Raw genomic sequence first — 26,925 nt, 5'->3', positions numbered from 1 at the left:
GGACTGTGCTGATGCAAAGCAGAGGAGTGGAGCTCTTCCACCTGCCCTCTTTGCTTGAAGAGCAGAGAAGGTATCTCCTTCCTGAGCAAGCTGCTCTTCCTGAGCCCAGAGCTGCTCACTGTTCTGTCTGGATGGGAATGTGAGGAAAGGATCCATGGCCCACAGTGAAACCTCCTGCAGACCGGGTGGCTTGTGCCAACTTTCCTTATGCAGGAGTGCATTTGTCTTTGCCTGCTGTACCAGCAGTCTTTTGTGATCACGAATGGGTAGAAAAAGATGCCTGAAGAAATTGATGGTGGGGAAAGACATGCTCCCTTTGGGAAGTGAGTGTGAGGCTGGTACATCCTGAACAGGCAGGGAGGGGTGGCTGTTGTCATTCTTACTGGATAGGGTGAAAAAGCTGCTTGTATATCTGCTTACTTGTCAGGGCCTGAGATCACAGATGAGCTGGTGAAAGTGCTGCGCAGACGCCTGGATGAGGCCACACTGGATATCATCACTGTGATGCTAGTGCGGAACTGCAAGCTGACCCCAGCAGATGTGGAGGTACCTCACTGGCTATCTGCTCTGCTCATCCCAGAGCCCATAACACTTTCCTACTTTTTGACCTGTCTCAGCCCCTCCTGTCCCAGGGCAGCAAAGGCCAGGGTAGTTTGCTGCATCCCATTCCCTGCTCCAGTGCTTGCTCAGGCTGGCATTCACCACAGTATACTGTGTGGGTGCCAGGGCAGGTGCTGGGGTTTGCAGCACGGCAGGGCCTCCCTGTGAATACCCCTGGAATATCTGCCCAGATCTGTCTCGGGGTGCTGCCTATGGGCCTGGATTCTGCCCACCATACTCTCCCTTCACATAGCCAGCTGGCGTAATTTGGATCAGTATCAGAGCCCCAGGGCATCCTGCTAGTCTCAGCTGAGTTTTAAAGCCGCCTCTCTGCAGTTTATCCAGCCCCCTGGAACGCCGCCCACAGAGGTCCTGCAGTTCGCACTGCCACCCTCCGCCCTGCCTTGGCTGCATGCGGTGGCCTACTATCTGCGCCAGAACCTGCTCATCTTCCTGCACACCCCGAAGTACACGGACAGCAATGTGGAGCACCACTTCAAGGTGAGGAGGGCTGTGAGCTGGGACAGCAGTCTGCCCAGCTTCTACCTGCTGCTGGGGACATTTCTTGGGGCAGCTCAATCACCATGTTCCCCGCTCTGCCATGTAGTGTTACAGAGGAACTGACACTAAATGCTGAAGCCTGGAGGAGTTTCGCTTGGCCTGGACAGGCCTTGCTTTCGCACAGTCAGTCATTTGCTGTGCAAAAAGCAGCAATCGCAAAGCTCATGCCCACAATCATCTCCCAGGAGCATGGGAGGAGACCCCCTTGCAAAGCTGAACTCGGGTCCTTGCATAGCTCCTTCAGATCTAAGGACTGAAACATCAGAATTAATAAAAGTTTGGGAGCAGCTACCCACCCGCTCAGCATGGCCATAGCAAGGATAAAGGGTGAGGCCAGATGTGTAGTGCCATATAACTGCATGGAGCTGTAGGGAGTTCCTTCAGCCCAACAGTGGTGAAGGCTGTGCTGCTGAGTGTTTTAAGTAGGTCTGGATTGTTTGCTACAGGTCTGGGGATGAGCTCTGCACGCACATGAGCCTCTGCTTCCAGTTAAGGCAAGTTCTCTAATCTCTGCCACTATTCTTCCTTCATCTCCTTAGCACTACTTCAACCACAGTGGGAGCATCCCTGACCAGGATCTCTATCTGTACAACAAGCCGGGTGGCCAAGGCACTGGTGGAAAAGGTATCATGCTCAACTCTCGCCTGAAACCAGGGCATGGGGCTTGTGTGTTGGGAAGCTGCTTCCCATGTTGGAGAGCTCTGAGTGACTGAGGAGGCCCAGTGCTGGGGTAGTGTGTTTCTCCAGTGGCTGGGAGGTGGGCAGGGTGTGTGCTTGTGGGACTGCACACCCTTGCACGTGTGGTGGAGCAAGCTAAGGCCTCTTGCAGAGCAACTTCCTAAGCTTGGCCTGTTGCTGTAGGAAGCAGCTCTAGGTCACAATAGCTGTGGGGAAAGACACAGTGAGACTTCAGTAAGTGTGGGGCACAGAGGCTCAGTGGGGCTGGAGGTGGGAGCAGGGACAGTTGTTGCAGGAGCCTTGCTTCAAAGGGGTAGCTGGATGCTGCAAGTAACTGAGCACGGGCTGTGGGGACAATGTCCTTGCGCTTTTCTCTGGACTCTTGGAGGAGGGATTGCATAGGGCCCATCCTGCAGCAGGCTGTCATGTCATGTTTTGTCCAGGCCATGTGGTCTATCACCTGGCCATCATGTGTCTTGTGCCCCTTGTGCACCGTCTGAATGTTCTTCTGTTATGTAGGTACCATGTCGGACCTTGTGCAGCACCTATTTCCACTCTCCCACTTCCAAGGTAGCTCCTGTGGCTCCGAGTATTCCTCCGGTTCCCCTTCCTGTGCAGCTCCCTGGCCCCTCTGGTCCCTGCTGTTCTTGTTTTCCTTGTGTCGTGGCTTCAGCTCTGACTCCTCTGTGTGTTTGTCTGTGTGTGTCCATTTAGCTGAGCCTCCTCTTTCTTGCTGGCTGGATAAATGAGCAAACAGAACCTGCTGCTCTGAGATGGTAGCTCTGCAGTCCCCAGCTGCTGAGGGTCCATGTGCTGCCCTCTTAGCTTGTAAGCAGTGAACTCCAAAATCCTGCACCCTTTTTTCCCACAGGTCCAAACAGGCATCTCTTCCCTGAGGAAGACAGGAGTCATGATGTTTCAGCTGTGGTTTCACACTCCAGGGTGTAGCATCATCACTCTCCCAGTGGCTGTGTCTTGGGGTGGGGGATTCCCTTGCATACCAAAGGGGTAGAGTGGCTGGCCACCCCTAGATGTGTACTTTGTATTTCAGGGAGCCTGGGTCAGAGGGAGCTCAGAGTCCCTCACAGATGGGAGGTAAAAGCTCCCTAGCACCCCACCTTTCCACAGAGTGCGATGGATGACTGTGTAGCCAAACTCCATTGCACAGGGCAGTAAGGTCCTTGACAGCTCTGCTAACTTACCTCTTCCTATAGCCCCAGAGCTCAGGTCTTGAGTTTCTTACCTGTGATTTAGTGGTTGCGTTTCAGCTTCCCTGTGCTCCTGTAACAAGATTGGGAGCCTTGTTCCCTGCAGCGAGGAGGCAAGCCTTTCTGCTGGTGGAGCAGGGGCAGCCATCATCTCTGCCCCAAGAGAGTGAGCTGGCTGCAGGGTGCTGAGTGCTTGGCACTTGCTTGGCAAACCAGCTCTGTCTTGGGGAGCACCTGCAAATGAGGAGTCTGCTCCTGCAGCTGCTGACCTGGCCTGCTTGAGACCACTGCCATGGGTGCTCCCTCTCTGGAGCATGTGTCCCAGCATGAGGAGGATGTGGGACATTGTGCTTGGTTGTTCTCATGTCCTCACCTCAGACAGACTGAAGTAGAGCAGAGGTACAGGAATGGATGTGATAGGGAAGCATGCCAGAGAGGGGGAGGCTGAAGGCACTCAGTGTAGTAATTTATCCAGGGGGAGAAGAAAGGAGTGACTACATCTTGGTCTACAATTACCACATGAGCATCCACTGTCATTTTGGTGGGCGTGGGGCTGACTGTCAGGCCAGACAGATGTGGAGTTTGTGCCCTTTACTTGTTTAAAGAAAGAAAGTCTGCTTGGTAGAGCTCATATTCACTGTCACATGGGGCAGATTTGCTGCTCCTGACACCTTTGTATTGATACCCACATCCCAGAGAGCTGCTGGGCTGCAGTGAGAGGCTGTGTGAGGTGGGAGAGCCCCTGTGTGAGGCTCACTGCCCTGCTCTGAAGGCGGATGAGGCTGGGTAAAGTCCTGGTCCCCTCTACCTTTGATATTTCGGAAATTATGAGCTTCCCCATTGTTTGCTGCGTAAAGGGTTGTTCCTGTGCCTGTCTCAGGGAGAGATGTTGGAGGCTGTTGCAGAGCACCTCTGAGACAAGGCTGCTCCTGTACTTTTCTTCAAGTGGAGGGGTGCTCATAGATGTAGAGTTTTCTTTCCTCAGTGTGAGTGCAGGTGAGCTGCCCTCTGACTTAAATGCCTACCTCTCTCCTTTGGAAGCAGCTCTTCTCATCCCAGTGCCCTCTCCCTTGCATCTGGGGTGTCTTGGAGGAAAGGTTGCTGCAGAGCTTACGCTTCATTAGGAACGATGAAGACTGGGTGGTTGTGCTGCTGATTAGCCCTGGGCACAGTCTGCTGAGACAGGATTTGTCTCAGCACAGGGAGGGCACCCATCTTCCACACAGTGCTGTGGATCCAGTTGGGTGCAGTTTGGTTGCTTTGTGGCAGTGGAGTCTGCTGTCACTCCCACCCTTGCTGAGATGGAGAGGAACGGAGTATGGGCTCAGAAATGCTGTGGGGCTGAGGTTGTTTGCATCTGGACACATCACCCTTTGGCAGTGTTGGGGCAGCTTTGCCATCCAGTCACCTGAGTGCTGGCTTAGTTGGTCAAGGGACTTTGAAAGGGAGTAGGATCTAGGGTTACAGCGTGGGGTTTGGACCTCACAGGTGCATCTGTGCTGCTGCTTCCCTGGTGTCCTGGCTATCGAGCTGGGCTGTGGGGATTGAGCTCCTGTTTCTGGTCTGGTTCGTAGCAGGGCTTCTCCTTCCGTGTGGCCCAGGGCATGCAGCATGTGGGCTCTGAAGCAAGCACCATGCTGCTACTCTGCATCTCTGAACTGTCCCGTTATGTGTGTGTAGGGGTCAGTGTAGAGAGGCTACAGGCAGGGCTTGAATTTTACTCTGCATCAAATCCAGGCTAATACTAGGTGTCAACCTGCTTTGTTCCCAGTCCTGCTCATTGGAGTGCATGGGGAAGGTACCTGATGTTGTATGGGCGTACAGTGAGGAGGGAGCTGTGAGTGTAATCTGCAACAGGGTGTCATGTATACAGTCTTCCTCTGTAGGGACTTGAGGTCCTTTATAGCCTGGAGAGGGCTGCTGGAGAGTACCTGGGCTCTGTATTCTGTCCCTTAAGAGGATAGGGATGGTGAGCCCCATCCTGGATCTCTGCATAAAGGCCCTCCTGGGGCAAATGGAGATACTTTCCCCTTGCATATGGGGCTGGACAACCCCGGAAGCTCCTGCAGGGCAAGGCAAAAGCTGCTGTGGCACTGCAAGAGAGAGACTCTCGGGGTGATGGGGACACCCTGTGCCAAACGCCATGCTTCTTACCCTGGCTCCCCACAGGCACAGCTAGCCTCTGCTCCCCTGGCTGCATCCCCTCCTGTGGGCCCTGCCTGCCACGTGGCACTGTGCAACCCAAGTGGTGACATGACGGTCCCAGGTGCGGGGTGGCAGGCTGTAGGCAGGGCTTGTAGAGGTACAGGGACTGACAGAGGCTGTCTCGGGCTCTCCCTGGCAGGAATCGCGTGCATTGCACTGACGTTCGTGGATGAGCATGGCAGCCCCACCTCACTGCCCCATGGGGAGAGGCCTGACCCTCTGAAGCTGCCTTCCTCCTCACCCATCGTGGGCCTGCTGCAGGATGCCGACTTTGAAAGCCTCACCGCAGTCAGCAGGCACCAGCCAGAGATCAGCACCCTGCATTCAGGTAGAGTGAAACAAGCCACAAGTTACCAATTCCTTGCTGTCTCCACATCCCCTGGGGCACCTAGGAGGGAGGGCTGGCAAAGGTGGGTGTGCTGAGCCATGCAGGACTGCCCTTTCCCTGCAGAGCCCCGCATGCTGGTGCGCCTGGATATCTGGGAGAAGGGCAACATCAGCCTGCTGCAGCTGTCGGAGAAGCTGCGTGGGGCCCTGCGCCATGCTCTTTGCGACGCCGTCATGGAGTTCCTCGTGCTGCCGGCCCCACTCTGTGTGGAGGCCACCAGCCCCCTGGGTGCTGCAGACCTGGAGGAGCTGAGCTCTTCAGGTGAGAGCCTGACCAGGATGGCCATTCCAAGCCCCCAGCCAGGAGTTTGGCTCTGCTGGGGGGACTGGGGCTGAGGGGGCTGGGAGGAAGTCACTCTCCCCTCTGCAAGCTGTGCTGTGTGATGTCTCAGGGAAGAATCATTATAGAAATTGGGGCTGGAAGAGGTATGTAAAGGTCTATCTGCTCCCCAAGACTGAATTTACTTTGGTGTTGCTGAGGGCTCTCTCCCTTCTCTCCAGCTTGGCTCTGGCCAGCCACAGTGGGGTACACGAGGACACCAGCAGTGTTGCAGTGGGAAGCTCTGGAGAGTCTGATTTGCTCTGTCTCTACAGGAGGCCTAAGGAGGACCATGTCAGAGACCAAAGGCCTGGCCCTGGCCACTGGTGGGGCTGGCAGGAGCTGTCCTCCACCCTTGCACTTCACCTCTGCCCCTTCGTCCAGCTCCGGGGAGCCAGTGACACCCACAAGCAAGCTGGGACGCCGCAGCTTCTGGGACATGCTGGTAATGTTGCTGAGGGACCAGTGGGGAGCGGGGCCTCTAAGTCCTGATGGTGTGTCAGGCTGGGAGGAATTAAGAGGAGGCATCTGGCTGGGGTTGGGAGGCCAGGCTGGTAGCAGGGACTTTGAGATCAGGGTGCTAGCTGGGCTGTGCATGTGCACAGCATTAACTTACCCCCTTCTCCCTAGAGCAAGGCAGAGTCTTCAGAGCTGGGCAGCCCCAAGACTACGGATGACATTGTGCTGGAGAGGCCAGAAGAGGCTCGCACGAGGCGGCGGCACAAGACTGAGAGTGTCAAGCAGCATCTGAGCCAGGATCGGGCCACAGCCACAGCTGAACTGGAACAGGCACAGAGGCAAGCACAGCCTGCAGGCCGGGCAGCCAGGGTGTTGTTCCCCTCTGTCTGCTGTACAGCGCTCCGCAGCCTGACATCCTGCTGGCTCTATCTGCACCTTAACCCTTGACCACATCACCTTTCCTGGCAGTTTCTTCCTTACACAGCCAGTTAGGGGAGCTGCCTTCCACACAAAACCCCTCAATCCTTATTGCTGCAGCGCTGCTGAGAGCACTGCTAGATCTCCCTGCCAGAGATCCCTCCCCTGCATTGTGGGGCCCTGCACAACACCTGACACCCCTATGGCTATTGACCCAGAGGGACCAAGCTCAAGGGCTGTAAGAACCCAAAAAGGGGGCTTGCCAGGCTCTGTTCTGAAGCTGGGTGGGGATAGACCATTGCGGACTTGTGCCTTCGTTGCTGTTGGCTTTGATCTGGTACAACTGCTTCCCTTTCCTCTTCCCAGGCGCCGAGCCTGCCAGTTGGAAGAAGGGGATGTAGGTACCATGCACCCAGTCTTCAATCAAACTTGCCAGCAGTGGATGGCATTCATGAACCACCTGGGTATGTGTTTCAGGCCCCAGCTCCTCCATGGAGCTGCAAGGACAAGTCCTCATATGGCACCAAGCCATCTGCCTTCATCCCTTGCTGATCTCTAGCTAGTTATGCACTCTGCCCCCAAACCTCATCAGAGTCCCCTCAGTCTTAAGGGCCAGCATCAGCATTGCAAAGCTGTGGCAGGAGTCCCAGCATGTGTCTGTGTGCATCTGAACAAACCTGCTAAGGCCTGTGGTTGTATCTGCCATGCTGCAAGTCTAGGGCTTGCTGGACTTGGCTGCAACTGCATTGGAAAGACTGAACTCCAATGGCAGCTACAGTAATGATAAGGCTCCCAGATGTAGCAGGGAGAATCTGAGCCTCTGTGACACACTCTGGAGCTGTGAAGTTGCATGGGAGACCCTCAGTCTTGGAGGGAGCAAGAGGAGGAGGCAGGCAGCAAGGAGGGATGCCCTTCACATGGTGGGATTTGGGGCTGCGCGGTTGCCCTGTTGCTGCTTTCTGGATACCTCTCAGTTCAGTGTTTCTTCATCCTCTTGCACCTCCTGCTGGCCAGGTAGAGTTGTTCTTTGGTAAGGAGTAGGCCAGGGAGCAAGGAATAGGCAGGGGAATAAAGTGCTGTGCTCAGGGCATGGACGGAGTTTGGTCCAGGCCCTGTTTCCGGCCAGAGCCTGAAACCAGTTTTTTGTTCAGCCTTTGTCTTCTCCTCCTCCATATAAAGTCCTTGTTCTCCAGCTCTGCCTACCTCTGTCCCTGGCAAGGCAGGAACTTGGCCTGCTCTGGGCAGCAGGCCCGCAATGGGGCTCCCTTAGCCCTCCCTGCTGCCCAGGTAGACAGGGCTTGGCTCTGGGGCAGCTTGGCACCTTTTCCTACAGTAGTACTTCTTCCGTGCAGGGTGCCCTTCAGTGCAGCAGTGCTCAGTGGAGATTGTGTCTCGTTTCCTCCTGTCCTCCATCCTGGTGGAAGTGGTGAGCCTGGTCACTGCCCTGGCGAGTGACACCACTGTCAAGGTGTTTGAGCAGATCTGGTGAGTTACACTGTTCACAGGGGGCTGTTTGGCACCAGCAAATGCCAATCAGCTGTGCCAGCCTCTGCTTCCATGGCTCTACTTGTCAGCCACCTTTGGTGCTCTTCTTTGCAGCTGCCATCAGGGCACTGCCTTCCTGCCGTATAAGCCTGGCCAGAGTGCCAGCCCTCGCCCTGCAGCCGTCAGACACTTCATCCTGCTGGGACGCAACTTCCAGCAGTGGCGTTGCAGCACAGAACAGGGTGAGTGCCTGGCCAGGGTCCCTGGGACTGTGTGTTGGGGGCTCTTGGGGTGGGAGATGTATGAGCAGGGTTCCCCTCTTTGCTGGGACAGACTGCTTGTTCCCAGAGGTGGGCAGTGGGTTGTCTCTTCTCAGCTCCTGAGACGTTGTTCTCAAATCTGCTTATAACTGCTTATTTCAAGACAAGCTGAGCAAGTACTGTGGCAAAACATCCTGTCATGCAGCTTTAACGGCACATGGGATGTAAGAGCGGGATGAACTGGTACTGAGGGTCATAACTCTGGCTTCTTCCAGCTCACAAAGGGCTCCAGCGCTTTGAGGCCATGGAATTCAGCTCAGCAGAGAGAGGCTCTGATCCTAGCCTTGCTGGACGAGACCTGGCACCTCGGCAAAGGTTCCTCTTCATGGAGATCATCGACAAAAAGGTAGCAATGATGCCTGTGTGATGTTGTCTCCCACAAGCCAGGCTGTTCCTAACTGGCCCAGGGCTAGAAAGAGGAGAAGAAGAGTGCATCTGCAGGCAACCAGCCTTCCCTAGGCAGGAGCCTTCCAAAGCAGCTGTGCAGGATGTCTCTGCTTGTGCCACAAGCAGAGCTGGGGGTTCCCTGCAGTGCTCTGGGGAGTGCTGGGGGGCAACAGCCCTTGCTGTCTCTGACTTCAGCTGCCCCACTGTGGACTATAATTGCCCTTTCCCTACCCACAGCACGGTCCACGTCAGGCTGGGCACTTGTGCGGTCAGTGCAAGTACCACCACCACTGCTGTGGCTGTTAACAGGGGGGCTGTGAATGAGCTGTTGCCACTCTCCCTGTCCCAGCCTTGTCATCTGAAAGTGGCTGCAGCTGTAGCAAGTACCACCCAGAGCACCTGGGGCCGCCTGTGTCGCCGTGCAGGCCCTCTCTGAGCAGGTCCTTCAGCCTTTCTCCCCCTCCTCTCTCTCCAGCTGACGCTCTACACTTATAACTGGTCCCCAGATCTGGGGGCCAACCTGAACTGCTCCCTTACTCGCCTGCTGCAGTGGCAGAATGCTCGGTCCCACATTGTGCACTGCCTGCTCAGCCAGAAGCTGGGACTCTTCCACCACCACTGCTTCATGGACACACCATGGCATGAGGACAGCAAGCAGGTAGGGCACCCTGCCAGGCAGGGCAGTCCTTTCCCCTTCAGGAAGGGCCTTCGCAGTTTGGGGGTCTGAGTAAGGTTGCAGTGTGTGCGCTTCTGTGCTTTTGTGTGCCAGCTGGCAAGGTATCCCCAGGTGCTCATGTGTCCGACTGTGGCTGTGTCCAGCTAGGCTGGTGCTGTCTGCTCTTGGAGACAGCCAGAGGTGGAAAGGGAAGTCAGGTCCTGCTGCTGGCAGCACTTATTTGTGACTGGATTATTTAGGGTGGAGGAGGCTGGGGAATGGGCTTCCCACTGCACATTAGGGCCATGCTAGGCCAAGGCCTGCTGTCCTTGGGACTGGTGATGGAGGAGGCTGACAGAGATGTCTGCAGATGGCCAGAACTGGGTTTTCTCTGTTCTTGTGGGTCCTTGCTCCAAGGCTGGCAGTAAGGAGGCTTTCATGGATGTGTCTGCTTGCTTAGGAGCCAAATCCTTTCCTGAACTCCACTTTGGAGGTGGATGCGCTGATCCGGAGCTCCAGTCCCCCACCTAGCAAGGAACAAGGCCGGCTGAGCAGCTCTGCCCGCAGCCTGCCATCTCTGCACTTCCATCCTGATGTGGTGCCCTTTGATGAAGCTCTGCGGGATGTTACGACTGTCAAGCGCATACCCCATGGGCCTGACTTGGGACCTTTTGACCCTGTGTCTTGGCATGGGGCTCAGTTCCTGGAAATCAAGAGCATGGAGAGGAAAGGTAAAGCAAGGGGCCTGATGTCACAGAAGCCTGTCTAATCATCTCACTCCTGGAAAAGGAGCTCAGAAAGAGCAGAACAAGAGTTCCAGCTGAGGGGACGGTTCTCGGCTCCTCCTGTCAGGGTGCTGTGAGGGAATGGTTTATGGCCTGTGTAGGGTGGGAGTGAAGGGGAGTGGCAATACTTGGGGCTGTGGCTTGATACTCTTGTGGCTGCTTTCTTTCCCCCAGAACTGGAGAAGCAGATGAAGATTGAAAATCTCTTTGTTACCTGGCAGCAGAGATCGGCGCAGTCCAACATGCCTATCAGTGTGAGCGCAACCCAAGTGGGTGGGTGGAGGGCTGGGCCTTCTTACAGTGCACTGGTAGCACCAGCTTCTCTATGGCAAAGGGGAGCACTGGAGCTCAGAGCAGGGTGTATGTCGGGGATGGTGTTTGGCAGTGGAGCAGTGCGCTCTGCTTGAACTTCTGGAGTTACTGGGCTCTAGCAACACACTTAGGCATGGGGCCTTGCTGCCCAGCACTGGAAAGGCTGTAAAGCAGGGGGTTCCCTCGAGAGTTTGATCTCCATTTGAGCAGCCGTGCAGCGCTGTGGACAGCCTGTTCCCAGGCTTGATGAGGGTTGTGTGCTGTAACTGTGTTCCTCTTGTGCTGTGCAGCTGGCAGACCTGGAGACCCTGAAGCAGTCCTCACGCCTGGTTCACTACTGTGCTACTCCCTTGCTCTTTGACCCAGCCTTCCGGCAGCAGATCCAGACTGACCAGCAGGGCAAGGTAGAGGGGAAGGTGAGTGTCAGCAAGTGCCGGCGGGGTTGGGCTTTGTGCAGTGGGGCAAAGGATGGCTTTGCAATCTTTTCCCAAGACAGGGCTGCTCTGAGCTCACCCCTGTGTTACAGGATGAATTTGCACCCTGTGAGATGGAGACTGAGAAAATCCTTGGGTCCTTATAGCCTTTCTCCTGCAGCCGCACCATCCCTGGGGAAGACTGACTTCCGTTTTCTACTCGGGGAGTTCAGGGCTGAGTCTAGTGAAGCCATCAGAGAGCGCTGTCTGGTAGCGATCTGTTGGGGAAGCAAAGCTTCCCTTTATGCATTCAGCAGCCAGACCTGGTAAACCTTGCCTGGACCCAGCAAATAGCTGGAACAATTTAAAGCAAACCAGCTGAATCCTGAGCAGGTTGCAACCTGACAGACTAACCGGTGCAGATTCCATACCGGCTGTTCACAGTCTGTAAGCGTGTCAGAAGGGAAGGACAGGCTGTTGTAATTTATCTAAATGTCAAAAGGATTCTGACAGGGTCTTTAAGCAGAGGTTGCTACAGAAATTGAGCACTTGCAAGCAAAAGGAAAAGTATCGTCACAGAACGAAAACTTCACTTTGTTTTTGGAACAGAGCAAAATGAAAATTGGTTATTGAATTTGAAGAGCCTGGCAGCAGGGGTTTCAAGGTTGTGTATTGGGTTCTGTATCAGATCATTTTTTGCAGTACATACGAGATGGCAAGGTTTGCAATGCTCTATGGCTGTTCAGATTGGTCAGAACAGAAAAAGACTGCAAGGAGCTCAAGTAGCCTGTGAAATGAGAGGTATTGTGGGAGCTGGGACCTGCTTCCCAGTAAAGCAGAGCACAATGTGGAGAGAAATTTGAACTTCTCCTGTATTGTACACTAACTGCAGAGCCTGTACAGACCAGACAGCTCAGTGGATTTCTTCAATTTGTGAACAGTTGGATACAAAAGGCAAATCATTTAGAGTACATCAGAAACAGGCGTTAGTATTATTGGTAATATTCCAATATGTTTCTAAAATACTAGCATGTTAATGTCTTCATCTGGACGACAGTAAGTGTGAGACCAAGCATCTTCTGACAAAGGCACTGAACTAGAGAGACTCGGAGAAGGTCAGAGAGTAGCAGGAGAGACCCCAGGTAAAGAGACTGCTCCTGGGTAGGTGAATGAAAGGTCAGATAGAAATCTGTAAAAGAGCCACCGGCTTGAGGTAGACAGATCAAGAAAAGAAACCTCAGTCTCTCACAGCACAAAGACAAGGAGTATTCAAGACATCAAAAGGAATGGAACTGGAAACAGTTAAAAGGAAACACTATTCCTATTCAGTGCTACTGAACTACTAGTAAATCCTGAGAATTCAGCAGGATTCATAAGGGGATTGGACTCTTACCATGGCAGTAGGAGCTGAAGCTCTGTTGAGCCTTGTGTGAACCAGTTGTAGAAGCCATTCTTTGGGGGTAGATGTGAATTTTCCCTTTCTGCCAGGGCACCTTTTCCTGCAGTCTGTTGCAGTCCTGTTAGGTCAGTCCATGGCTGGGTAAATCTTGGATCTTGTGTTTCAGCACATGCACTAGGACAGTGTTTGGGGAACTAGCTGTTAGTGCTCTCTGGCAGGGGGAGGTTTGCCCTTTGCTCAGCCAGGGCACCTGGTGGTGTCCCAGTAAGTGTCACCTGCTGGGGCCAGTCGCAGCAGGGCTCTGTAGGAAATTATTTTCTCTTCCAGAAGCGCCACCGCTCAAATGACTCTACAGCTTCAGGGAGAGACCGCAGCCACAGCTGTGACTCGGCAGAAGCGCTGCCCTGCAAGGTGAAGGAGGAACCTTGGCTGCAGGAGATGTGCAATGCCTTCTTGCAGCAATACATCCAGTACCTGCAGAGCATGGGCTTCATTCTGGTCCAGGTCCGGCCACCCTCACCCACCACTCGCAGGTCAGTGACATTCTGGGAACCCTGGTGTTGGAACAGCCAACACACTGAGCTCTGCCCTGGTTTAACACAACAGGAGATGTTGGCTCGCCTGCTCAAGGCTGTCTCTGCTGTCATTTCCAGTAGCACCAGCCGGATCCGAGCTCTGGCAGCAATGGGTGTGGAGGGGAGAGGGTCGTTTTCCTACACAAAGCCAAAAGCAGAAGGGAGTCCAAAGGTGAGTGCATGTCTCTTAGAGGGGTGGAACTGGGATAGAAGTTGGGCTGTGGAGTGGGGCAGTTCTCCTGGTTGGCTTTTGAATCAGTTTCAGGCAGAAAGGATGTGAGAGGGCAGAGAAAGCACCAAAGCCAGAAAAATGTCTGTTTAGATCAGCACCATCTTTGGGATCTTGGGTCAGATGAGACCTCCTTGCCCTCCTGCATGTCTTCCTGCAGCCCTCGGAGCCCCTTCCTGGAACTGGGTGGAGCCAGGGCAAATCTCAAAAGGATGGCAACAGCTTGGAGGGGTCTCAGAAGAGGAACAGGGTGACCTGGGGCCAGGACAGCTGCCTTTGGTTGTGATTCTGGAGGTTTACCAGTCAGAGAAGACTCAGCGTCTATGGTTAAGGGCAACTCTGGCACAGAAGGATCTTTAGTTAGAGTAAGATGAATGCTGAAGTTGAAGACGTCAGAGAAGATAAACCTGGAATGGCTCTACTGTGAGAGCAGGCTGAGGTTCCTCATTTCTAAAGAAGTGGCAACTAGGGAGGAACAGGACAGAGCTCTACCAAATCGCAGCTAACCTGGAAAAGGATTGACTCCTTGCTGTCTTATTTGATACAACATCTAGACACCATCAAATGAAAGCTCACATCATCAGCTCAGTGTCCTCAAACTCTAGAGACACCCTGTCCTGAGTAAGCAGGAGGCAAAGGGAGCAGGGTGCCTGGTGTGCTCTCTCAAAGGCTGTTTTTTAGGTTAGAATTCTTTTCACAGTCAGCTCTGGCATGTCTGCTCTCCTCCCTCCAGTGAGGGTGCTCAGTTGATGAGGCTCCTCTGTTTCCACCTCTGCCAAAGCCTTGTGGCAGCCTCGCACCCTGGTGTGCGGGCTGCTTTCCTATGCCAGAGAGCCTCTTGAGCTTTGTCCTTTTCTTCCCAGAGCACAAGCCCTACTGTTGCCACCTATCATCTACAGAGAGCTCTTCCAGGTGGGATTGTACTGATGGAGTTGGCTTTCCAGGTAAGAAAGAACAATAAACAAAGTATGATCTCTGGGGGTTCAGGGACAGTCTTCAGAGGTAACAAAGTGAGTGACAAGGAGGAGTGCAGCAGGGACCTGTGATTCTTCGTTTCTTGTCCTGCCTCTCCCATGGTCCTGTAGCTGTGGATCAGCTAGGTATGGTTCTGCAGGGCTCAGAGCAGTAAGAGTTGCCTGGAGGGGGGCTAATAAAACATGCAAAGGCTCAATACCAGGTAGGGTGCTCTGTGCTCAACCACGTGTTGGCTGGGCTGGCTTGGTTCAGACAGGAGGGGAGACAAAACATGGAGCAAGAGTGTCTGGGACCCAGCCCAGAGGGTGAAGCGTAGGGGCTGCTCTCCTTCCCTGGAGAGGCCCAAGGCCTGTGGTATGCTCATGTGCTCTCTCCTCCAGGGCTATTACTTCTGCGTGAAGCAGTACGCGCTGGAGTGCTCACGGATCCCCATGGGCCAGTCTGTGAATTCCCAGGTAATGGCTTTGCAGGCACAGCTGGTGCACCTCAGGGTCAGGGAATGCTTTGGGGGAGGCAGCGATCTCTGGGACAGAGTGGGCATTTCAGGTGTAGCAAGTTCTGGAGAGCTCTGCTCCCTCCTCATAGAAAAGCACAACTGCACAGAGCCTTCTGCAGCCATGTGCCCTCCATGGCATGTTGCTTGAGCAGATCTGGAGTACAGTGAAGGGACGTAGGGTGTTTGGCAAGAGGATGACTTTTATCTTAGCTTGGGGAGCAAGACAGAGCAGACTGGGAAGGAATAGGAGCAATTCTGGCAAAGATGACTGCTCCAGGCAAAGTCAGTGCATGGAAAGCCAGAAGGTCTCTGCTTCCCTTGGAACAACAAGGAATGGGAACAGGGATCTGTGAACATGGTTAGCTACCCTTTGCCAGAGGAGATCACTTTCTGCACCATGAGCCCTGGTTCTTGATACCTCTGTGCCTTGCTCTACAACACCATGGGGTTGCCTGCTCCCTTCTCTTTTGGTGTGTCAGGGTGTCTCCTGCCTGTCCCCAGGGCACTGGGTGGCTGCCTAGAGGCTGGCTAGCCCCAGCCTGTCTGAGGCAGGAAGCATGCATGACCATACTGTCCTTTCCAAGGTGGCTGTGTAGCAAGGCTGCATCTTATATAGGCCAAGAGTGGTCTCCTAAGCTTAGAGCCTGCCAGGACCTCACCTGAGGGTTTGCTGAGCCTTTCCTGGGAAGCCCACATATACACAGGGCAGGGTTACCAGGCTGCAGCGGGCATTGCAGGGAACATCCAGGCTCTCTCTGGCTGACTTGGGAAAAGACTTTGCCTGGTTTTGCAGTGGGAGGGGATGATCCTGGGAGCAGCAGGCAAGAGGTGTGGGGCTTGCTACAGGCGCCTGGCCAGCCTTCCCACATGTTGGGACTAGCCCAGAGTTCCCCCAGGCGGGGCAGCTGAGCTCCTCAGCCCCTTCTCTCCCCTTGTCCAACGCTGGGCCTGTGCAGGACAGGCTGGATGCAGGAACAAGGCTGGGCAGTGCCTTGTCCCTCTTCCCACTGGCTGTGCATCTCTCTCCATCAGGGCACTCTTACAGCCAGAGCTCGCAGCAAGAGCTGCATGGGACCCAGCTCCGTCTCTGAGTCTGCGGTATGTCCTCTCCTCCCAGTGCCATGCTGAGCACAGCAGGACCTGCCAGTGCAGGGCTGAACTTCCCACGGGCTGTGCTTCCACCCTTCCTGCCCCGGTGTTCAGCTTTGGGAGCTGCCTCTTGCCTCCTGTGCCAGTGCCTTCTGTAGCACTGGGCAGCACAGCTTGGGAGGAGGATGGGGTGGGCCCCAGGTGCTGGCATGGGGGCAGCACCTTCTGTTTCTTGCTCTTCACCCTGCCTTTCCTGGGGCAGAGCTATAGGCTCCTCTCTGGGCTCATCCTGGCTGTGCGGGTTGCCATCTGGCTCATGGCAGCAGAAATGCAGGTGGCACAGAGAGCAAGAGCAGCTTGTTCTCCTGCCAATGCCTCCTGCCTGCTGGTTTTCCCTGCTTGCCTCCTTAAACCAAGGGATTATGATGTGGGTCAACTGCCCAAAGGTGTCAGAGAGCCAAAAGACGTTAAAACTCTGAGCTCCTGGCATAAGGGCAAGGCTGAGGCCTTCACCATCACTGTCCCCTGGCACAGTAGCTGCAGTTGTGCTGGGAGCATGGCTGGGGTGAGTGTGTGTATGCTGGTGCTGCCTTGGTGAAGAACCAGCACGCTGTGCAGAGGTGATGGCCGTGTGCCGGAGGGATCCTCTCCAGGCACAGCTGTGACACACCAGCCACCACTGGATGTGGCTTCTCAGCAGCCAGCCTGGGTTCCTGTTAGTTACTGAGCACAGGGCATTAGCAACTCTGCTGTTGCCCGTCTCTGGGTCCATCCAATCCCCACAGGCCCCTATGTTGCCTCCTGCTCTCAAGGGACATTCAGGGAGTCACTCTTTGCTTGTAAATCCAGAACTTGCTGGGGCTCCAGCCCTGGTGTGTCCTGTACCCACTCAGGGACTAGGCAGTCAGAGCAGCACTCAGCTGAAAGGAGGCTGTATCCTCCTTCACAGCCATGTGGCTTTCAGCTCAAGGAGGGGGTAAACCTCATGCCAAAAGGGAGTCAGTGCCCATCAGTCTGTGCTGCTGCTGGAGATCAGGAGCGGGGTCAGTTGTGGAAGGAGCCACCAAGCTGGATCCCTTGGGGCCAGGCCTGCAGGTCTGCTATTTGCACTGGGCACACAGCTTCTTGGCTGCATCCTGCTCTGGTGTCGGGGCAGGGGTGGCTGCACTGGCTCTGCCATGTCTTGCTGTCAGCAGGGCTTTGCAGGAGGGTATGAGGTGCCTGGTAACATTCCTGCCTTGACTCCCTGTCCCTCTGCAGCTCTCTATGCTCTTCACGGAGGAGTGTGACAAGGTGCGGGACCTCATGCACGTGCATTCATTCAGCTACGACTTCCACTTGCGTATAGTCCACCATTATCTGCTGGGTTCCCACATGACTCTCCGCCAGGGCTACCATCTCACCAGCTTCCTGGAGGATTTCATTGCCCACCACCCCGACATCCCCAAATTTGGCCGCAACCATGTTTTCCAAGGTGTGTAGCTCAACATGTGATTAGTCTGGGGTTGATTGCCAGCCTACAACATGGCAAAAGGTTTCCAAGTGCTTTACAAATAAACCTGACCTTTGGAGTACCCAGGGGAATGACAGAGAGAGGGTGACAGGAGGGGCCCAGCTCCAGGGGAAGTCCTTGCTGCCCTGTTGTGGAAGGGAGGTGGGTTGCTCTAGAGCTCTGTCCCCCAGAGTAGTTTGTAGGACACTGCTCTGCCCAGGTGAGAGAGGCACTGACCGTCTCCTGTGACAGCAATGTGTCCTCTTCCACTAGGCATGCTGGCCCTGCCCACCAACATGATCACTGCACACCAGCTGTACAACTACATCGCTGACCATGCCAACACCTACCACATGAAACCCCTACGCATGGCCCGGCTGGCCACAGGCAGTGACAACAAGAAGGGGACACCAGGCACAGAGCAGAATGAATATGCACTGGTCTCTATTTGGAACAGGTGAGTGCTGCTGCTATAAGTTCCTGGAGCTGCCAGGGATTGATGGGTACCCCACATCAGGGACACTGCCCCAAGGTGCCAGCAAAGCTAACCGTTCTACATAGTGCCGAGCAGCAGTTCTGCCCAGCTTTTCTGAGATGGCCAACAGGGGTGGTGTGCATGTGTGCGCATGCATTTGACATTTCCCATAGCGCTTCTGAGGAGTCCTGCTGTGTCAAATTCCCCATGCCCAGTAGTTCCGTTGTGACCAAGAGATCTGGAGAAACAAAGTGAGATCCCCTTCATACTGATGTGCTTTTGCTCCCAGCTCGGGCTCCTACAAGGACTCTGAAGGTCTGCGTCATCATGATGACTTTGATGTGTCCCTCCTGGTGTGTCACAGTGCAGCACCGTTTGAGGAGCAGAGTGAGGCAGAGAGACGCATGCTCCGGTGAGCACTGGGGTCCCAGAGACATGACACCAAAGCTTCCTGGCTGGGGAGGAGGGCTCTGGGAGGGACTAGCTCTGTCTGGGACATCACAGGCAAGTTTGGTGCTGGCTGGGGAGGATCCTCGCAGGGAACTGGGCAGTGTCGTACCTGTCCTTGTCTGGGCAGAGAAGCACCCTTACTGCCAGGGACAGAGAGGCCCATGATTCATTTGCAGCCCAGCTGAGAAGGGAGCAGCCCTTCCCCAGGTCACAGGTGTCTCCTTGCTCTCAGCTTACGTTTCTACGTCATCATGACTAGCCAGCGGGAGCTCTTTCCACGGCTCACAGCTGACATGCGACGCTTCAAGAAGCTGCCGCGCTTGCAGCGGGAAGTGCTGGAGCCTGTGGTGGGCCGGGCGGCCTGGGAGGCAGCGGAGCCGGAGACAAGCCTGGGGCGGCAGCAGCCAGCAGAGCGGGAGCTGTGGCAGGACGTGGAGGACAGCAGCGAGTTCTACGCGGGGGGCACGCAAGTCAAACTGGGACCAGGGCTCTTCTACACCTCACCACTCTTCCCCTTGCTGGCCTCTGAGGTGGCCTCAGCCCAGAAGCAGCTCAGCAGCATGGTGCAGCTGGCCAAGTGCCACTGCCGCAGGGACAACCTCTGGAAGCGCCTCTTCCTTCTGGAGCCTCTAGCTTCTGACAAGCTGAAGCTGGGCAAGCTCTCGCTGGTGGAGCTGGAGGAGCTGCTGGACGCCGTGCATGGGAAATCCATTGCTGACGTCGACCCCCAGCTGGTGAGCAGCAGGGATGGAGTCATGGTGCACAGCAGCCATTGTTCTCCTCTGGGGATGGAGTGGGGTGCCAGGTGAAGGGCCTGCGGGGCACATCTCTTACTGCTTGGTGGGAGGATAGAGGCAGGAATATAGCTCCTGTCCGGCAGGGGAAGGGGGAGACTGCATGGACCTGTCTATGGAGAGTGAATAGCCCTAGGTCAGCATGCCTCAGTGGGCTGTGAGGGATGCATCTGATTCGGGGGTCTGAAGGCTGCTGTAGCACTATGGCTGCTGGGTGCCATGGCTAGAGGGAGGCTGAAATCAGCCCTTCTCTATGCCCACAGGGATGCTTCCTCACCATGACAGTCTCCTGGTACCAAAGCCTCATCAAAGTGCTGTTGAGCCGCTTTCCCCAGAGCTGTCGGCACTTCCACAACGCTGAAACTGGCACCCAGTATCTGGTAAGACCCAGCCTGTCGCCCACCTGCAGCTTCTCTCCCCTGTCCAGGGCTTCTCCCTGCTGTGGCTTCTGAGTGTGAGTCTGGCACGTGCTGTCAGGACTATGTGGGCACCATCATAATGTTGGTCTCCACTCTGCTACTGATGCAACATGAGGTGTGCGCTCCTGTGGTACAGCAGTGTCTGTCTGGCCCCAGGCAGGCAGGACGGACACTGCACCTGCTGACCCTCATGCCATGTACAGCCCCGTGGTTTGGCAGTGTCACCTGTGAGCCAGGCAGACTTGCACCTTCACAGCTTTATCATGCTACTTGTCCTGCGTGTCAGCACGTCCCTGGGTGGGTGTTGTTTGTATCCCTGTCCTGGGGTTTGTACTGTCTCCTTTCCAACATGTGCTGTGGCTTTCCTGACAGGTCGTGCTCAACCAGAAGTTCACGGATTGCTTTGTTCTTGTGTTTCTTGATTCCCATTCAGGAAAGACGGTAAGAACTTGGGAACATAAGAGCAGCTATATTGGCTTAGGCCAGGGATCTGTCTAGATTAATCCAGCAGTGGCCAAGGGCAGGTGCACATGGGGAGAATAAGAGCAGGTCAAGAAGCTTCTAACACCTTTCCTAAATACTGCCCCATCACCTGACAATTCGTGGTTCAGGCCCATCCTTAGTTAGAAGTGACCTTTGCATTTATTTAATAGCCCTCTGCAGCTTTATTTTCTTTGGTTAATTTCTGGCATCCATGATTTCCTCTGACTTGTAGCTCCATGAGGCAGTTACAATAGAGGTGAAGAGCTACCTTCCTTGGCTTGTTTTTGAACCTTCTTCTGCTCTTTTCATATGATACCCCTTTGTTCTTGTATTGGAAAACAGTGAGCAGTTGATCCTCTTTTCCTTCACAAGGTCGCTTTTGGATCATGCTTTCAGCTGTCTCTCTATCCAGGCTAAAGAGTCCTCCTCTCCTTGTGTATTCAGTCCAAAGCCAGATGACACTGGGTCTGGCTGGGAGGGGTCACCAGTGCTGTGGGCTGCTCCTGCCTGGGCAGAAAGGAAGGGGACCTGCACCGTGAGGATCCCAGCAAACCTGCGTGGGCCTTGGCCTTCTTTGTTCTTGAGGGCAAAAATACTCTGCTTTCAGCTCTGCTCCCAGGCAGGTTGCAGGATGGGTCACAGGGAATGCAGCTCCATATGAAAGCAGGGGATCTACAAGACACTTCAGTCCACAGTGAGGCTTTTGCAGACACTGTAGCGCAACTGATCCTTTTTGTAAATAAATCGCGCTCCATCATAAAGGCAAGTAGGGGAGACAGAAGAGGTGGTGCCTGATAGGAGGCTGCTCAGTGCCTCTAGCCCTCTGGTGGTGAAAAGCCCTTCCCATTTTGTGCTGGAGCTTTTGTCGTGGCCAGTTCTATCCTCTTCACGCCAGTGGTAGCTCAGAGCTGAAACCACTCTTCACTGTGCAGGTACCCGCTTCCTCCCTGGTCCCTTAGATTCACCTCCACATCTGAAGGTGGAATTTTTGCTAACTCCATGTTGCTGTGTTAAGTAAGCTCTGCTCTTAAGCCTCCCTTTCCTTCCCAATGGCTTCATTGTCTTTCAGAGCCCTTCAGGGCTCAGGTCAGCTTTTGTAAATACAGGTGTCTGGGACTGCACACAGTGTTCCTGAGGGGCCTCAGCAGAGCATTCTGCGACTGCCCTAAGGCTTTTCTGGCCCTGCTCAGTGCTTCTGGTACAGCCTAGGATGGTATTTGGCTTTTCGTGGTCAGGCCTCGCTGGTCATAGCGTCACCTTGTGGTCATTGATATGATACGCCCAGACCCTATATCACCTCACCCAATGACTCCCATTTTATAACAGAAATCCTTTGTGTTCCTCACGTTGTATTTTGCGCTTAACATTAATCCCATTCCTGTGGCCTCTCAAAAGTCTCTAGGGCTTTTTTGCATTATCCCAATCCTCTTTTGTATTAGTGCCTCAAATTTTATCAGCACGCTCCTCATCTTTGTGCCAGACTCATTAAAGTACTAGGCAACGTGAGTCCCAAAACCTCTCCTGGAGTAACTCCATTTGTAACCTCTCTCCAGCCTGCTGCTTCCCCTTTCAGCGCTACCATCTCCACCTTATAATTTTTGCGTTAATTCCTGTCTTCTCAGCTTACCTAAATTTCCCATGTGGCACTACATCAAATCCTTCCTAAAGCTCAGATAAGATATACCATGATTCCTTTGTCTAGAAATATTACCTTATCAAAGAGAACTCTAGCATTAGCAGATCACTTTGGTAACACCGAGCTGCATTTTCCTCATGGTTCTTTCTCTCCGAGCCTGCTCTAAAGCCTTGCACGCTGCTGGAGTTAGGCTCACAAATCACTTTCTCTTCCCTCTTAAATGATGGTGGTGCATTTGCTGTTTTGCAGTTACACAGATGTTCTCATGGCTTTATGAGTTTGTTAGGGGACCCTGGCTACTAGATGTGCTGTGTTTCAGCTCTGGAGAACATCCAGTCCCTGTGTCTTGCCTCCATGATGCTGATCTGAGTGCACTGAGTTGCTCGTGTTTTTCTTCTGCTTCAGCTCCTGCAACCGTCTCTTCCGAACCCTGTTCTCTGCTCCCCTCTGCCCTCACCCTGCCTTGTCAGTACAGTCACTAATGAGAATGGAGCAGCCAGCATTTATTTTTAGGATTGCAGTTATTACATTTAATCTCCTCCCCTTCCCCATTTGTTGCACTCCTACTCTTTGCCTTAGAAGAAGAAGAAATTTCCCTCTAATTTCCCTGGAAGCCCCTATTACTGTGGAGGCAGTAGGATCCCCTCCTCTCCTGGGGCTGCTGCTGGGGTTGGTATAACTGCAGATGCATGGGGGCTGGGACAGAGTGAGTAGGCAAGTCCTTGCACCTAATTTTCACCAGAAAAATTGGGAGGAGGCTCAAACATACTCTGTCACAGGAGGAGGCACCGGCTTAGTGCCATTGGCATTTTGAGACTTCTCCCAGTATCTGCCCGACACTGCCAAAAAAGTGCCCACGCACCTGGGCTAGGGTCTGCAGAGTGCTTGTCTGAATCCTGTCCCCTGACCAGCTCCTCCCTCTCAGCAGAGCCTCACCGTGGTTTTCCGGGAGCCGTTCCCAGTGCAGCCCCAGAACAGCGAGAGCCCTCTGCCACAGCTTGTGTCTACATACCACCACCTGGAGTCAGTTATCAACACTGCCTGCTTCAACCTCTGGACAGGCCTGCTCTAGCACTGGCACCCACGTCCTGGAGCAATGTGTGTACTGGACCTCTCTGCGCTGCTACGCCGTGGGTGACGATGAGGAAGAACAGGCCTCTGGGAGGGACCTGTGCTCTGGCACTGCAGGCAGCACTGCTAGCGGCACGCGTGGGTACTGAACTGAGGAGTCTGGGGATATGTACCTCCATCGTTTGCTGGCTGGCTGCTGTGGCCCTCACTCTGCTGTTTTCGGTGGGTTTGATACTGAATGACCTTGAACCGAACCACAAGGGCAGGAGCTCGGCTGCTGCGGCTTGGCTGAAGCAGAGCGACTCTCAGGGACATGGCTCGCATCTGCAGGTGAGTTCTGCCTGCTAGGAAGGCACAGATGAGCATGCTCAGCCCGTCTTCTGCACAGGGCAGCACCGCACAGTGCTCTGGCTTTAGGCCGACTTCAGGGCTCTGGGCAGTGAGGCTGCCCACTTCTGGCCCTTTGCTTTCATCAGGAGAGCACTGAATGGGACAGGAAGGGTGAACTGGACCAGGGGAAGGTTTTATGGAGATGTACATTAAAGCCATTGATATATCTGTTAAATAAACTGAACCAGATCCCTGCTTGTGTGCTGTAGGTTAGGATGTGGAAAGCCTCCCACAGGGGATGCAGAGGCAACCCTGGCTTGGGTTGGGGTTTTTTTGGTGGGGCTGGCTGGGTTTGCAGCGGAGTCTCTTGCTTGCTCCAGAGCAGGCGCAGCAGGGCAGACAGCCCCGAGTGTCCACAGGCCTGTTACCTCGGTTCAGGCAGCCTGTGAGGGGTCTGCTTCACTTTCCCCTCCTCCTGCAGGGTCAGTGCTAGGCACTGCAGGACTTGGAAGCCCAGAGCCCTCTTCCTACAACTCCAGGCACCAGCTGGAGCCGGAGTGGGAAAACTCCTGCCCTTCCCAAAGAGTGAATGCTCCCCTCAGCAGTGGAGACTGGAAACCTCGCCCTGGACACCCCTGCAGACTGGAAGTGACGGGTCTCCTGTGTACCTTAAGTCATCTACAGTGGTGCCCAAGCCATCCCCAGATATGACATGCTGCAGATGGTACTTGAGCAGATGAGTGTCCAACTCCTTAGGCTGGACCAGTAGGGCCTGGGGAAGGGAAATACGACATGGATGGTCCTAACCTCGCTCTAGGAATGGTCCCACCCACCACCACCCCCTAGTCATAGAGAAGACAGACACACTCCTCTCTTAAGCCATTGCTTCAACTTTTATTCCAGTGGTTTCCTTGTTTTACTCTGCTGCCTTGTTGGTCCCATCATGCTGCAGCCCTCGGCTCTCCCAGTATGTGCGCAGCCAGCCCAGGCCTTCCATGGTATCTCCTGCAGTGACAGACAAGGTTTCCTGCTGGTACCCCCAGGCAAGCTGGAGCGGCTTCTGCTCTGGGCAGGGCTCTCATCCCCAGGTAGGGACTCTGATGCTCACTATCTGCCAGCCCCCAGGACCTGCCTGTCTTCGCATGGTACCCAGCCAGCTGGTCCGTGCTTGGACCTGCCCGTGGGGCTCAGACCGCCTGCAGGCCCCACTCACCTTTTGGAGCATACTCGCACCCCACGTAGCCAGTGTAGCCAAGGGACTCCAGGAGCTCAAAGATGTAGGGGAAGTTCAACTCCCCAGGGCTGTCAGGCTCATGCCGCCCTGGCACCTGTGCAATCTGGATATGACCTAGAGAGGGAATGGGAGATGCTCTGCCCAAGGCAGCCCTGCCTGCAGTCTTCTCTAAGCATGAGACAAGGTGACCCAAGAGCAGCCCCACATCCCTGGTCAGCCACAGCAGAGTGTAGGGCAGGAGGGTCCCATCTCAAAGCCACTCCTGCACCACGGCCACAGAGGAGCCAGTTCGGGTGCAGGGCATTACCAATGAGTGGGAAGTATGTCTCCAGGTTGCGTGACAAATTCCCATCCATGATCTGGCAGTGGAAGAGGTCCTGTGGGAGAAAGGAGATGGATGGTGCAGCTGTTCAGTGAGCCATTGAGGAGGGCTGTGCTATGGTCCCTGTCCTCCCCTGCCACGTCCCCAGGAGGGGATAACAAGTCCACAGCCTCTGGGAGCCCTGTGCAAGGTTCCCTGGTGGAGGTTGGACCCTGGAGATCTTCAATGCTGACTCACCAGCTGCAGCTTCAGGTTGGGCTGTCCCACCTTCTCCAGGATGGCAGCAGCTAAGGGTGCAAAAAGTGGGAGACCATCACCCCCAGGCTGTAAGCTTCATGGTGAAGCCCTGAGACCCCCCTTCATTGACTGTGCTCCCTCAGCATCTCCCTGCAGGTGAGGCAACCTCCTGCTTTCTGTGCTCCCTTAGCATCTCTCTGCTGAGGCAACCTCCTGTCTTTCAGACTTTGGGGACCCTTTTCCTCCCTTCAAGGAGACTTTGGGGAGAGATGTCTGCCTTACCTTGGTGCGGGGTGTTTAGATAGTAGCGAGGGTCAGTGATGCGGTTGTTAATAGGCTCCACGAGTCCAATCATGTCTTCCTGTAACACAGTAATGTCACCCTGCGAAACATCCTGTCACCTCTGCAGCAGGGAGCGCGCCTTCCCCATGCCATGCTGGTGGGGAATTCTTCATCCTTCATACCCTAAGAGCTGCACCCACGGAGCAGGACCCATTCCCCCCTTACCTGGGCCAGGAGGTCAGCAGCATATCTGAGATTCTCAACAAAGGTGGTTTCCATCTCGCCTGCCACTGCTGCCTGATCTGCGCCCAGGGGAACCCGCCCAGCCATCAGGTGGATCCTACAGACATAGAGAGATCAGCCAAAGGCACCAGCTCCCCTCTCCAAGCAGCTGGTCAGATCTAATACACCTTCCTCTGCCGATGGAAAACAGGGCCAGGCTGGGGGAGCAGGGACAGAGGGGGGTAAGAGGAGCCACGTCCCATACAGGAGGCACAACAGGTGCCAGCGAGCTGCCGGGACACAAAGACAAGCTGTGGGGACACAAACACGCACCATGCCCCCTCAGTACGCAGAGGGCTGTCTTTGAACTTTTTGCCTGACAAATCACAGACCTCGATTCTTCCCTCTTTTGCCAGCTGCCTCCAGCTCTTTCACCCTGAGGCCGGAGCTTGAGGTCTTGGTCCTGGGGCTGCCCTGAGGCCAGCGCGATGGGCGGCAGGCATGCTGCCTCTGCCAGGGGCAGGTTGGATGCCTTGTCTCACTGCTTAGAGCAGGGAGGGGATGGTGGCCAGTGCAGGACTATGCCAGGCTGCATGCAGAGCTAAATGGCCAGGTGAGAGCAAGGCTCTTCAGCAATCGTTTGGGGAAGGCATCCAGTGGAAACAAAAGCCTTTTCACTCTGCCCATTTCCAGAGAGTGCAAATGGGTCTGGGCAACCCCCGGCCTGCGTGGCCCATGGCCTCCACAGGGCTTTGGAGTGTTTCTAAGGGAAAGAATGATGCAAAGTAAATGGAATAAAAGGTCCGTGTTGTTTTTGTGAAGGGGGCTGTGCCAGGCTAACCACATCTCTTAGAGGGCCTCTCCTGTGCTGTCATCGGTGATGATGACGGCCTTCAATAAAGCCACCGTTGCGGTGTCCTGGGGTAAGCAACTGGTCTAATTTGGGAGGAGAAAGGCAGGATTATCATGGGGACTGTCGTGCGGAGGTGCGGACAAGAGCCTCCACGGCGAAGGGCAGGGTTGGGTCAGCTCCCAGCGAGCACGTTAAGGCCGTGGCCCCGCACGCCGGGGTCCGCAACGAACCGCCTCCGGCCCGACGCAGCCAAGCGGGGAGACCCTGCCAGGGGGAGGCTCGGTGACCCGGCGGGCTGAGGGCACTGCGGAGCAAAGAGCGAGCCCGGCTCGGAGGAGGAGCTGGCGCAGGAGGGCTGCGGAGGAGCGCCTGGGGGCCGGGGGGAGCCGGGGCGCCGCAGGAGCGGGGGGTCCTGCCTCGCACCTACCTGGGGCAGCCCACCGCCTTGGCGTACTGCACCGCCGTGGCCAGGCCCTGGCGGAAGGCAGCCTGGCGCCCGGGCACGGCCGCCAGCCCCATCTCGCCCGCCTCCTGGTCCCCTAGAAGAGAGCGGCGGGGTCAGCGGCACCGGGGCACCCCCGCGCCCCCCACCCACGCAGCCCGGCGGGGACGCGGCGGTACCGGGGGGGGTGTTGAGGAGGACGATCCGCACCCCCGCCCGCTCCGCCGCG

At 55.2% G+C, this 26,925-nt stretch overlaps 2 protein-coding genes across 3 annotated transcripts in view; one reads left to right on the top strand and one right to left on the bottom strand.

Moving 5' to 3' along the window:
* Positions 1 to 24,294, top strand: part of SZT2 (seizure threshold 2 homolog (mouse)) — a 60,599-nt gene extending 36,305 nt beyond the window's left edge. The window contains exons 46-73 of one of the 2 annotated variants that reach the window (XM_010582511.1): positions 428 to 546; positions 937 to 1,101; positions 1,701 to 1,785; positions 2,359 to 2,409; positions 5,392 to 5,580; positions 5,704 to 5,901; positions 6,234 to 6,403; positions 6,589 to 6,755; positions 7,201 to 7,298; positions 8,187 to 8,319; positions 8,434 to 8,561; positions 8,855 to 8,985; positions 9,502 to 9,684; positions 10,142 to 10,412; positions 10,641 to 10,720; positions 11,069 to 11,194; positions 12,918 to 13,123; positions 13,244 to 13,337; positions 14,258 to 14,338; positions 14,750 to 14,824; positions 17,215 to 17,428; positions 17,720 to 17,903; positions 18,211 to 18,333; positions 18,604 to 19,105; positions 19,429 to 19,545; positions 19,957 to 20,025; positions 22,632 to 23,104; positions 24,008 to 24,294. In XM_010582511.1, coding sequence (XP_010580813.1) covers positions 428 to 546; positions 937 to 1,101; positions 1,701 to 1,785; positions 2,359 to 2,409; positions 5,392 to 5,580; positions 5,704 to 5,901; positions 6,234 to 6,403; positions 6,589 to 6,755; positions 7,201 to 7,298; positions 8,187 to 8,319; positions 8,434 to 8,561; positions 8,855 to 8,985; positions 9,502 to 9,684; positions 10,142 to 10,412; positions 10,641 to 10,720; positions 11,069 to 11,194; positions 12,918 to 13,123; positions 13,244 to 13,337; positions 14,258 to 14,338; positions 14,750 to 14,824; positions 17,215 to 17,428; positions 17,720 to 17,903; positions 18,211 to 18,333; positions 18,604 to 19,105; positions 19,429 to 19,545; positions 19,957 to 20,025; positions 22,632 to 22,775 — 4,103 coding nt within the window. In that variant the 3' untranslated portion in view covers positions 22,776 to 23,104; positions 24,008 to 24,294. The remainder of the gene's footprint in view (positions 1 to 427; positions 547 to 936; positions 1,102 to 1,700; positions 1,786 to 2,358; positions 2,410 to 5,391; positions 5,581 to 5,703; positions 5,902 to 6,233; positions 6,404 to 6,588; positions 6,756 to 7,200; positions 7,299 to 8,186; positions 8,320 to 8,433; positions 8,562 to 8,854; positions 8,986 to 9,501; positions 9,685 to 10,141; positions 10,413 to 10,640; positions 10,721 to 11,068; positions 11,195 to 12,917; positions 13,124 to 13,243; positions 13,338 to 14,257; positions 14,339 to 14,749; positions 14,825 to 17,214; positions 17,429 to 17,719; positions 17,904 to 18,210; positions 18,334 to 18,603; positions 19,106 to 19,428; positions 19,546 to 19,956; positions 20,026 to 22,631; positions 23,105 to 24,007) is intronic. The other variant, XM_010582512.1, reaches the window with a different exon arrangement.
* HYI (hydroxypyruvate isomerase (putative)) overlaps positions 24,011 to 26,925 on the bottom strand; it is an 18,813-nt gene continuing 15,898 nt past the window's right edge. The window contains exons 2-8 of the mRNA XM_010582730.1: positions 26,682 to 26,793; positions 25,405 to 25,519; positions 25,180 to 25,258; positions 24,898 to 24,947; positions 24,646 to 24,715; positions 24,318 to 24,452; positions 24,011 to 24,109 (exon numbers count right to left, since the gene is read on the bottom strand). Of these exons, the coding sequence (XP_010581032.1) occupies positions 24,021 to 24,109; positions 24,318 to 24,452; positions 24,646 to 24,715; positions 24,898 to 24,947; positions 25,180 to 25,258; positions 25,405 to 25,519; positions 26,682 to 26,793 (650 nt within the window). The 3' untranslated portion in view covers positions 24,011 to 24,020. The remainder of the gene's footprint in view (positions 24,110 to 24,317; positions 24,453 to 24,645; positions 24,716 to 24,897; positions 24,948 to 25,179; positions 25,259 to 25,404; positions 25,520 to 26,681; positions 26,794 to 26,925) is intronic.

The sequence above is a fragment of the Haliaeetus leucocephalus genome, unplaced genomic scaffold, assembly GCF_000737465.1.
Source record: "Haliaeetus leucocephalus isolate CR32 unplaced genomic scaffold, Haliaeetus_leucocephalus-4.0 Scaffold848, whole genome shotgun sequence".
NCBI lineage: Eukaryota > Metazoa > Chordata > Aves > Accipitriformes > Accipitridae > Haliaeetus > Haliaeetus leucocephalus.
Note: the sequence above shows the minus strand (reverse complement) of the source record. Positions and strands in the feature narration are given on the sequence as shown.